The 10,957-nt window shown below is 41.5% G+C and overlaps 2 protein-coding genes across 2 annotated transcripts; both read right to left on the reverse strand.

Moving 5' to 3' along the window:
• Positions 1–960: 960 nt before the first annotated feature.
• On the reverse strand, positions 961–5,102 carry LOC117756589 (zona pellucida sperm-binding protein 3-like). Its single transcript, XM_034577152.1, has 9 exons — positions 4,531–5,102; positions 4,341–4,453; positions 4,191–4,270; positions 3,624–3,795; positions 3,450–3,555; positions 2,318–2,403; positions 2,148–2,233; positions 1,219–2,071; positions 961–1,141 (listed from the first exon to the last, which is right to left on the reverse strand). The coding sequence occupies exons 1-9, from the start codon at positions 4,996–4,998 to the stop codon at positions 1,120–1,122; spliced, it is 1,986 nt and encodes a 661-aa protein (XP_034433043.1). The 5' UTR covers positions 4,999–5,102; the 3' UTR covers positions 961–1,119.
• Positions 5,103–7,061: 1,959 nt separating this feature from the next.
• LOC117756526 (zona pellucida sperm-binding protein 3-like) lies at positions 7,062–10,927 on the reverse strand. Its single transcript, XM_034577073.1, has 9 exons — positions 10,482–10,927; positions 10,292–10,404; positions 10,144–10,223; positions 9,578–9,749; positions 9,404–9,509; positions 8,260–8,345; positions 8,090–8,175; positions 7,161–8,013; positions 7,062–7,083 (listed from the first exon to the last, which is right to left on the reverse strand). Exons 1-9 carry the CDS (start codon positions 10,902–10,904, stop codon positions 7,062–7,064), a joined length of 1,941 nt encoding a protein of 646 aa, XP_034432964.1. The 5' UTR covers positions 10,905–10,927.
• Between the last annotated feature and the right edge of the window lie 30 nt (positions 10,928–10,957).

Consider the following 10,957-nt stretch of genomic DNA (forward strand, 5'->3'; position numbering starts at 1 on the left):
GTTAAATAATGAAACAAATACTGTCAAAAAAAAAAAGGTTAAGCTAGTGTTCTTTTCTATGAGTGGAAATCTGATTTGTTTCTTATAACCACATATATACGACCTTATATAAAAATGGGCAATGTGTTTTACATGATAGAATATGGTTTAGAAAATAAGCCTGATCATTAATTTCTTTAAGCTTTACAATATTTAGCTTCATGTCCATTTTATCTATACAATTGTACTTAATGTACATTTTAATATTGTTCAATAAAATAAAGATGTATGAAGTGACAACTATAAGTGAAGCCAAAGCATCTTGCTCACTACCTGGTGGCTGGCTGCAGTTTAGACCATACATAGACCTGCTCCTTCCTGTCATAGGATGGGAATGGACCAGAATAAAAAGTAAAAGATCTCAGAGATGGCCTCTGTCATTCTGGGTACAGTGTGCATCACGCTGATGTCGCTTTAAGACATTTTTCTCTAGTGAGTTTGGTTTTAATTACCTATGCCAAGGGGGTTATATTTTCATCAGTTGGGGTTATGCAAAAAAAACCGACAGGATTGAAAACCACAGAACTTGGAAGGATGCAGTGTGGGTCAGTAACTAACCCATGGAGTTTTGGTGCAGATTTTAACATTGCAAGAGTAGCAGGTTTTTTGGCATTTTCATTGATTTCCCAGGGAATAATTCATGGATCTTGATGGAAAAGGAAAAATAAGGTATTTGTAGAGGACTGATATTTATTAGTGTAGGAATGTTTTGTGCAGATTGAATTTAAGGGGACTGTTGGGCCTTGGTGGAGGTATAAGCTGCACTGAGTGCCATTCATAGTTAATGTTTTAAAAACATCATGGCTGACAGCTGAAAGTGACACGAGCTGTGTATTGACAGGACCTCAATACTGCAACTCCATCCCCCCCAAATGCTGCAGACTCTGTGCAAGATGGCAACGTTTGTATTTGGGATTTCCAAGTTTAATTTATGAATAGTGGAAGGAAGTGGAGCTGCATCATCCATCTTTATATACAATCTGTTCAAAACCAAAAGCTTGGAATGACACTTAATAAAAAAAGTCCAGAATATTGCTCAACAGTTTATTAAATTAAAATACATTTATAAAATAGATGCAATTATTCTGCTTTGCCCATCCTCCTGAGGAGAAGAGAATATAAATTAGTAACTTCTACAATGACATTACAAAAATATACAAGATTTCCATGTTTACAAACCTCAGCAGATCTAGGAAGGCCGAGCGCAACCCCTTCTGTCCGGGCTCCTGTTTTCTTTTAGACCGATCCATCCCACATCCTCTAGTTTCACATTTTCCCTCTTCATGCTCCACCGCCTCTTCCTCATAACTCAGCTTCTGTGTCCCATCTGTTTCCATGGAGAACTTAAGTTTTGAGTGAATTATTGGTCGGCCATCATTTGTTCCTTCTTTGGGTGTCACGGCTGCATCTGCTTGCATTTGAGCGGGCTCATCTTCCACTTGGTCAAAAGGAACCAGGTTAAGGTCATTTACAGGCACCCCAGCCAGCAGAACGATGTCGACTTGTGGAACATCTGGGCCAAACACTGTAGAGCTTCCAGACCACGTTTGTCTTGGAGAATCCTCCTCGAAAGCTGGAATCACCCATCCGTCAACCATTACAGGAATCGTCAGATCCCATAATGAAGCGTCACCTTTTAGTTCATTGAGATTTTGACCTTCGATCTGGTTCATGGGGAGATTTGAAGGTTGCGGCGCAGGAAAGTCATTTGAAATTGTGTCGCTTGCCTTTAACCGATTTGTCAAACCGTCTTCAGTGTCCTGCAGCTGTCCAGGCAGCCAAAGGGTCAGTCTGGCTGCTGGGTCCTGACTCACCATGACTACACCCTGTGGAGGAGACGAGACCTCGCTTCTTGTTCGAGAAGCACCAGAAATGATTGCGTCTCCTGTCACTGCAGCGTCAGACTGCATGGAGTCGGTAACGGGGGCAGAGGGCTTTTTTTGTGGTTCAGAGACAACATGTTCTGAGCTCATCTCAATATCCTTGTCCACAATGACGAATGGACCAGTGCTGAGTGTAGCCCTGATCTGATCTGAAATGACACGAGGCACCAAGTTATTAAGAAATACCCCCACATATTTATTATTGTATATTAAAATAGCACTGACCTTCAGGATGGTGCCTCACTGACAGGTCTTTACACATCGAGCTGCAGCACTCGCATACCTCAACGTCTCCACTGAGGTCTTCCCATCTGACATGAGAACATTTTAGAAGTCATGGTAGAGCAACAGAATACAACTGTGTATATATGCGTGTTAGTGTATCAGTATTGTACCTAGACTGGATTAAGTTGTAGTTGCAGGATTTAGAGTCCTGAGTGACACCCTGTTGCGAGATGATCACGGTGCAGTGAATGTACAGCTTCAAGGAGGGGGGGAAAAAAATAAAATAATGAGTTAATAAGGTCACTCAGTTGAACAGCAGAAACCTGAGGCCTGTGAGGGAAATTCTATAACTAGAATGGCACTTAATATAATTTATACCTCAACCAAGGCCCAACTGTTCCCTTAAATTAAAAGCCATTGAGCTAGGGCCACACTACATGTCTAACCTACACAATGGTGTAGCCTATAAAGCCTACACCCATAAAATCCAGATTTTTATTTGAATCGCACACCCTCATTGATACCAATCCTCTAAATGTTTGAAGTTTTTAAATCTTGAAAAAAAAAAAAAAAAAAAAAAACACCCTCGCCAGTTGAAGGTAAGAAAAATAAATAATTATATATAAAAAAATATTCCTTGATCCTCACCACGATTTAATTTGTTTTTCCCTGACATATCCTTTCACCAAGTTTCATCGTAATCCATCTAGTAGTTTTTGTAAAATCCTGTTAGACAAAACAACCTCCTTAGTGGAAGTAAGAGCATCACTTAATAATGCTGTAGGTTGTATCTATACAACTTTAGGAGGAATAAATGCCTTGAAAGATGCATTTTTAAGTGTGCAAGATGCCATTTTCTGACTTTCCCATGGAATCACAGGATATAAGAGCAGGCATAATCTTTTTAAAAGCCATTTCTGGGCATTAAGGACAGAGTTTAAATGTGAAAGGGAAACCCATGCAACAAGGGGTCGGATCAGAAGCAAACCTGCAGTTGCTGTAGATCCCCCAAAGCTTCTGTAGATGGGGCATCCAATAAGTCACCTTTTTATGCTGGTGCTTAGGGGGATGACTTTCTGGTCAATATAAGGTTTAGATTTTCTCTTTAGTCAGATTATGTACAGAAATAGTTCAGAAAATGAACCTTTGACCCATCAACTCCAAAGGTTAGACATACCATCCTTTAATTTTCTGTGGAAATCTAGACATAACTTTAGGCGTTTTATACACACATGAAAATATTTTGTCCCCAGCAACACCATCACAGAGGTTAAAGATACATTTTTTTTAAAACGGACTCACCTCAGAAATGAGATATGATGTGTTCAGAGCTAAATTGACCACATCCCTTCTGCTGGAGGCCACAAACTGTATGACAGGATGAGAAGAACCCAGTGGGGCTGTGCACCTGCCACAGATATTGAAAATTTAGACACAACAGTGGAGTGATGATGACCTGACTGGCTGGATGCTCACCCTTTGTTCATTATGACTGCATGCCGAGGTTTACTCCGAGGCTCCGGGGACGCAGAGACGAAGCAGGACTGGATGAAAAGCTGCTGATCAGGTGTAGTTTTGGCAGAAACCTGCAGGTTGATAACTTGGCCTCTTTTATAGACATTTGACTCTGTGACACTGGTCCAGGAAGCTACAGGAAACAGTAAAAACTCAAATGAAATCCCCAATGTAACAGCATCACAACAGGTTGTGTTTTCATCTGCCTGTTTGTGTTGTTTTGTCTATTAGCAGGATTACACCAAATCTACTGACCGGATTTTTATAGAAATTTGTGGAGGGGTGGAGCATTACACAAGGAAGAACCCAATCAAATTTGGTGCGGATTAAGATCAGAGGCACACCCATTTTCTTTAACATTGTGAAATAGGGTGTTTAACATGTTCCCTGATTCATCATCTTGATTAAGGAAAACAAAAAGTTGTGCAATTTGGTGCAGAACTAATAAATTGTGAATTAAAATGTAATTTCATAAAAGGGGACTTTTTGGCCTAGGCAGAGGTATGTGCGCTATGAGGCATTACTCACATGTCACAACTTTGATATTGAATCGCCGGCCGTTCTCAGAAGGTGCCACTGAGTCTGACAAGCTTGGACGAACATAAGACCTGTAAAGACATGCAGTTATCTTTCGTATGCATTTTTTGTAATCACCATCAGATGGCTCTGGTGGCTCACCTCTTTGGGAAGCAGGAGACTTGCACTGTGGAAGGAGTTTGCCACCAGGGGGCAAGTGGTTTTTTGAGATTAATGTGGATGGTGTTGACGAACATCACCAAGCCATTATGCATCTGCAAGACAAGAGTGAGGGTTCAGAAAAAGCCTCACAAAGAGGTGCTGGAGTTAGAGGAGAATCTGGACAACTCACTGCAAGTGTGGTTCCGCACTCGTCCACGCTGTAAGTGAAAACAAATTGGTTTGGTCGCTCTCTGTTGCTAGAGCAGCCATCACCCAACTGAATCTCCTCTGCGGTCAACATGGCACCGTTGGACCTCTTATCCACCAGCACAGTGAGCTGAGATTGATCACAGAACACCTGCACTCTGGGAACGTTCAGGATGGGAGGAAGGTCAGCGAGCATGTGGAAGTCACGGCCGCGGGTTCGCCAGGAGCTGAAGATGGGGTCGTATGGAGAGAAACCAAAGTCTCTCTCAAATGACAAAGGCTCGAGATCATCAAGAAATCCTGGAAAATTCTGGGAGAGTGTGGCATCATGCCTATTTATGATCCCTGAGTGAACAGAGACAAGCTGTCCAACAAAAATGCAAACATAGGTCCCGACCAGCCACATTTCAACGCTCAGTGTGGACCAAGCTGTGTGACTCCACAGCCACATGTGGGATATAAATCGGAGCAGAGGCAGGAGGGAAAGCTGCTGGCAATCACACTGATGAGGCTGATGTGCTGCATTCACATGAATCTGAAATCTCCACTCCAGTGTAGCTTGTAATGCTTCCTACTTGTTTCTGTATATTATTATCATACAAAAGTAATTCACAAATTTTAAAATTAAATTAAAAAAACAATACCAAGGACAAGGGTTTTTCATGTCATTCCTGACTGCAAATATATCAAATACTCTGCTATAAAGTAAAAGGAACCAGGGAGATAGTTGTAAAAATGTTTATGCCTATATGCCTCCCAGAGTGAGTGCATCAAAATTGCTATGCAAACTACTTATATGTGTCTACTGTCTGATCCAGCCCGGTGAAGAAAACTTTAAATAAAATAAAAAATAAAAATCGGAATTGAAAAAGAAAATAAAAATAAATCCCGAACTGTTCCGATTCCTCCTTGTTTTTTTTTTGTTTTTTTTAAAGACGCCAACGTCGGGATAAGCCCGAGGCCTCTTGTTTACGATATTTTTTTTAATTACTTTTTTTTACGATTTTTTCAAAGCGTTTGTTTCAAGTATTTCTTGTTCTTGTTTTTATTTAGATTTTGTAGGTTTTGTATTTTGTATTTTTTTTATATTTTAAAGTTGTTTTTTTCTAGAACGGTGAGTTAGACACTCACGGTTGTTTTGTGGTCGGTGAAAGAGACTGCGGGGAGGGAAGCGTGGCCACTTTATACGGAGAGAGAGGTGCTGAGGAAACAGTGGCCGGGGTCTCACACACACACACACACACACACACACACGGTGTAAAAGGGAGAGAGCACACTGTACCGTCCCAACTACTCAGCCCTGCTCCCCACAGCGACATCTGTGACGAAATACACCCTAAAAACTGCTTATTCATGCTTTACAGGACGATTTAGCAGTGGAAATACTGTTAAATAATGAACCAAATACTGTCAAAAAAAAAAAGGTTAAGCTAGTGTTCTTTTCTATGAGTGGAAATCTGATTTGTTTCTTATAACCACATATATACGACCTTATATAAAAATGGGCAATGTGTTTTACATGATAGAATATGGTTTAGAAAATAAGCCTGATCATTAATTTCTTTAAGCTTTACAATATTTAGCTTCATGTCCATTTTATCTATACAATTGTACTTAATGTACATTTTAATATTGTTCAATAAAATAAAGATGTATGAAGTGACAACTGTAAGTGAAGCCAAAGCATCTTGCTCACTACCTGGTGGCTGGCTGCAGTTTAGACCATACATAGACCTGCTCCTTCCTGTCATAGGATGGGAATGGACCAGAATAAAAAGTCAAAGATCTCAGAGATGGCCTCTGTCATTCTGGGTACAGTGTGCATCACGCTGATGTCGCTTTAAGACATTTTTCTCTAGTGAGTTTGGTTTTAATTACCTATGCCAAGGGGGTTATATTTTCATCAGTTGGGGTTATGCAAAAAAAACGACAGGATCGAAAACCACAGAACTTGGAAGGATGCAGTGTGGGTCAGTAACTAACCCATGGAGTTTTGGTGCAGATTTTAACATTGCAAGAGTAGCAGGTTTTTTGGCATTTTCATTGATTTCCCAGGGAATAATTCATGGATCTTGATGGAAAAGGAAAAATAAGGTATTTGTAGAGGACTGATATTTATTAGTGTAGGAATGTTTTGTGCAGATTGAACTGCACAAAACATATTGGACTGTTGGGCCTTGGTGGAGGTATAAGCTGCACTGAGTGCCATTCTTAGTTAATGTTTTAAAAACATCATGGCTGACAGCTGAAAGTGACACGAGCTGTGTATTGACAGGACCTCAATACTGCAACTCCATCCGCCCCAAATGCTGCAGACTCTGTGCAAGATGGCAACGTTTGTATTTGGGATTTCCAAGTTTAATTTATGAATAGTGGAAGGAAGTGGAGCTGCATCATCCATCTTTATATACAATCTGTTCAAAACCAAAAGCTTGGAATGACACTTAATAAAAAAAGTCCAGAATATTGCTCAACAGTTTATTAAATTAAAATACATTTATAAAATAGAGGCAATTATTCTGCTTTGCCCATCCTCCTGAGGAGAAGAGAATATAAATTAGTAACTTCCACAATGACATTACAAAAATATACAAGATTTCCATGTTTACAAACCTCAGCAGATCTAGGAAGGCCGAGCGCAACCCCTTCTGTCCGGGCTCCTGTTTTCTTTTAGACCCATCCATCCCACATCCTCTAGTTTCACATTTTCCCTCTTCATGCTCCACCGCCTCTTCCTCATAACTCAGCTTCTGTGTCCCATCTGTTTCCATGGAGAACTTAAGTTTTGAGTGAATTATTGGTCGGCCATCATTTGTTCCTTCTTTGGGTGTCACGGCTGCATCTGCTTGCATTTGAGCGGGCTCATCTTCCACTTGGTCAAAAGGAACCAGGTTAAGGTCATTTACAGGCACCCCAGCCAGCAGAACGATGTCGACTTGTGGAACTTCTGGGCCAAACACTGTAGAGCTTCCAGACCACGTTTGTCTTGGAGAATCCTCCTCGAAAGCTGGAATCACCCATCCGTCAACCATTACAGGAATCGTCAGATCCCATAATGAAGCGTCACCTTTTAGTTCATTGAGATTCTGACCTTCGATCTGGTTTATGGGGAGATTTGAACGTTGCGGCGCAGGAAGGTCATTTGAAATTGTGTCGCTTGCCTTTAACCGATTTGTCAAACCGTCTTCAGTGTCCTGCAGCTGTCCAGGCAGCCAAAGGGTCAGTCTGGCTGCTGGGTCCTGACTCACCATGACTACACCCTGTGGAGGAGACGAGACCTCGCTTCTTGTTCGAGAAGCACCAGAAATGATTGCGTCTCCTGTCACTGCAGCGTCAGACTGCATGGAGTCGGTAACGGGGGCAGAGGGCTTTTTTTGTGGTTCAGAGACAACATGTTCTGAGCTCATCTCAATATCCTTGTCCACAATGATGAATGGACCAGTGCTGAGTGTAGCCCTGATCTGATCTGAAATGACACGAGGCACCAAGTTATTAAGAAATACCCCCACATATTTATTATTGTATATTAAAATAGCACTGACCTTCAGGATGGTGCCTCACTGACAGGTCTTTACACATCGAGCTGCAGCACTCGCATACCTCAACGTCTCCACTGAGGTCTTCCCATCTGACATGAGAACATTTTAGAAGTCATGGTAGAGCAACAGAATACAACTGTGTATATATGCGTGTTAGTGTATCAGTATTGTACCTAGACTGGATTAAGTTGTAGTTGCAGGATTTAGAGTCCTGAGTGACACCCTGTTGCGAGATGATCACGGTGCAGTGAATGTACAGCTTCAAGGAGGGGGGGAAAAAAATAAAATAATGAGTTAATAAGGTCACTCAGTTGAACAGCAGAAACCTGAGGCCTGTGAGGGAAATTCTATAACTAGAATGGCACTTAATATAATTTATACCTCAACCAAGGCCCAACTGTTCCCTTAAATTAAAAGCCATTGAGCTAGGGCCACACTACATGTCTAACCTACACAATGGTGTAGCCTATAAAGCCTACACCCATAAAATCCAGATTTTTATTTGAATCGCACACCCTCATTGATACCAATCCTCTAAATGTTTGAAGTTTTTAAATCTTGAAAAAATTTTTTTAAAAAAACACCCTCGCCAGTTGAAGGTAAGAAAAATAAATAATTATATATAAAAAAAATATTCCTTGATCCTCACCACGATTTAATTTGTTTTTCCCTGACATATCCTTTCACCAAGTTTCATCGTAATCCATCTAGTAGTTTTTGTAAAATCCTGTTAGACAAAACAACCTCCTTAGTGGAAGTAAGAGCATCACTTAATAATGCTGTCAAAGCTGTAGGTTGTATCTATACAACTTTAGGAGGAATAAATGCCTTGAAAGATGCATTTTTAAGTGTGCAAGATGCCATTTTCTGACTTTCCCATGGAATCACAGGATATAAGAGCAGGCATAATCTGTTTAAAAGCCATTTCTGGGCATTAAGGACAGAGTTTAAATGTGAAAGGGAAACCCATGCAACAAGGGGTCGGATCAGAAGCAAACCTGCAGTTGCTGTAGATCCCCCAAAGCTTCTGTAGATGGGGCATCCAATAAGTCACCTTTTTATGCTGGTGCTTAGGGGGATGACTTTCTGGTCAATATAAGGTTTAGATTTTCTCTTTAGTCAGATTATGTACAGAAATAGTTCAGAAAATGAACCTTTGACCCATCAACTCCAAAAGTTAGACATACCATCCTTTAATTTTCTGTGGAAATCTAGACAACTTTAGTCGTTTTATACACACATGTGAAAATATTTTGTCCCCAGCAACACCATCACAGAGGTTAAAGATACATTTTTTTTAAAAAAAAAAGGACTCACCTCAGAAATGAGATATGATGTGTTCAGAGCTAAATTGACCACATCCCTTCTGCTGGAGGCCACAAACTGTATGACAGGATGAGAAGAACCCAGTGGGGCTGTGCACCTGCCACAGATATTGAAAATTTAGACACAACAGTGGAGTGATGATGACCTGACTGGCTGGATGCTCACCCTTTGTTCATTATGACTGCATGCCGAGGTTTACTCCGAGGCTCCGGGGACGCAGAGACGAAGCAGGACTGGATGAAAAGCTGCTGATCAGGTGTAGTTTTGGCAGAAACCTGCAGGTTGATAACTTGGCCTCTTTTATAGATATTTGACTCTGTGACACTGGTCCAGGAAGCTACAGGAAACAGTAAAAACTCAAATGAAATCCCCAATGTAACAGCATCACAACAGGTTGTGTTTTCATCTGCCTGTTTGTGTTGCTTTGTCTATTAGCAGGATTACACCAAATCTACTGACCGGATTTTTATAGAAATTTGTGGAGGGGTGGAGCATTACACAAGGAAGAACCCAATCAAATTTGGTGCGGATTAAGATCAGAGGCACACCCATTTTCTTTAACATTGTGAAATAGGGTGTTTAACATGTTCCCTGATTCATCATCTTGATTAAGGAAAACAAAAAGTTGTGCAATTTGGTGCAGAACTAATAAATTGTGAATTAAAATGTAATTTCATAAAGGGGACTTTTTGGCCTAGGCAGAGGTATGTGCGCTATGAGGCATTACTCACATGTCACAACTTTGATATTGAATCGCCGGCCGTTCTCAGAAGGTGCCACTGAGTCTGACAAGCTTGGACGAACATAAGACCTGTAAAGACATGGTTATCTTTAGTATGCATTTTTTGTAATCACCATCAGATGGCTCTGGTGGCTCACCTCTTTGGGAAGCAGGAGACTTGCACTGTGGAAGGAGTTTGCCACCAGGGGGCAAGTGGTTTTTTGAGATTAATGTGGATGGTGTTGACGAACATCACCAAGCCATTATGCATCTGCAAGACAAGAGTGAGGGTTCAGAAAAAGCCTCACAAAGAGGTGCTGGAGTTGGAGGAGAATCTGGACAACTCACTGCAAGTGTGGTTCCGCACTCGTCCACGCTGTAAGTGAAGACAAACTGGTTTGGTCGCGCTCTGTTGCTAGAGCAGCCATCACCCAACTGAATCTCCTCTGCGGTCAACATGGCACCGTTGGACCTCTTATCCACCAGCACAGTGAGCTGAGATTGATCACAGAACACCTGCACTCTGGGAACGTTCAGGATGGGAGGAAGGTCAGCGAGCATGTGGAAGTCACGGCCGCGGGTTCGCCAGGAGCTGAAGATGGGGTCGTATGGAGAGAAACCAAAGTCTCTCTCAAATGACAAAGGCTCGAGATCATCAAGAAATCCTGGAAAATTCTGGGAGAGTGTGGCATCATGCCTATTTATGATCCCTGAGTGAACAGAGACAAGCTGTCCAACAAAAATGCAAACATAGGTCCCGACCAGCCACATTTCAACGCTCAGTGTGGACCAAGCTGTGTGACTCCACAGCCACATGTGGGATA

The sequence above is a fragment of the Hippoglossus hippoglossus genome, chromosome 22 (genome assembly GCF_009819705.1).
Source record: "Hippoglossus hippoglossus isolate fHipHip1 chromosome 22, fHipHip1.pri, whole genome shotgun sequence".
NCBI lineage: Eukaryota > Metazoa > Chordata > Actinopteri > Pleuronectiformes > Pleuronectidae > Hippoglossus > Hippoglossus hippoglossus.

Excerpts from the sequence above, each read along its gene's own strand:
- LOC117756526 (XM_034577073.1), bottom strand. The coding sequence starts at position 10,904 with ATGTGGCTGGTCGGGACCTATGTTTGCATTTTTGTTGGACAGCTTGTC. Across the intron at positions 10,224-10,291 it reads GTCTCCTGCTTCCCAAAGAG|GTCTTATGTTCGTCCAAGCT; the intron begins GTGAGCCACCAG and ends ATGTCTTTACAG. Across the intron at positions 7,084-7,160 it reads GCCTTCCTAGATCTGCTGAG|GAGGATGGGCAAAGCAGAAT; the intron begins GTTTGTAAACAT and ends TCTTCTCCTCAG.
- LOC117756589 (XM_034577152.1), bottom strand. The coding sequence starts at position 4,998 with ATGTGGCTGTGGAGTCACACAGCTTGGTCCACACTGAGCGTTGAAATG. Across the intron at positions 3,796-4,190 it reads CAATATCAAAGTTGTGACAT|CTTCCTGGACCAGTGTCACA; the intron begins GTGAGTAATGCC and ends TGTTTCCTGTAG. Across the intron at positions 1,142-1,218 it reads GCCTTCCTAGATCTGCTGAG|GAGGATGGGCAAAGCAGAAT; the intron begins GTTTGTAAACAT and ends TCTTCTCCTCAG.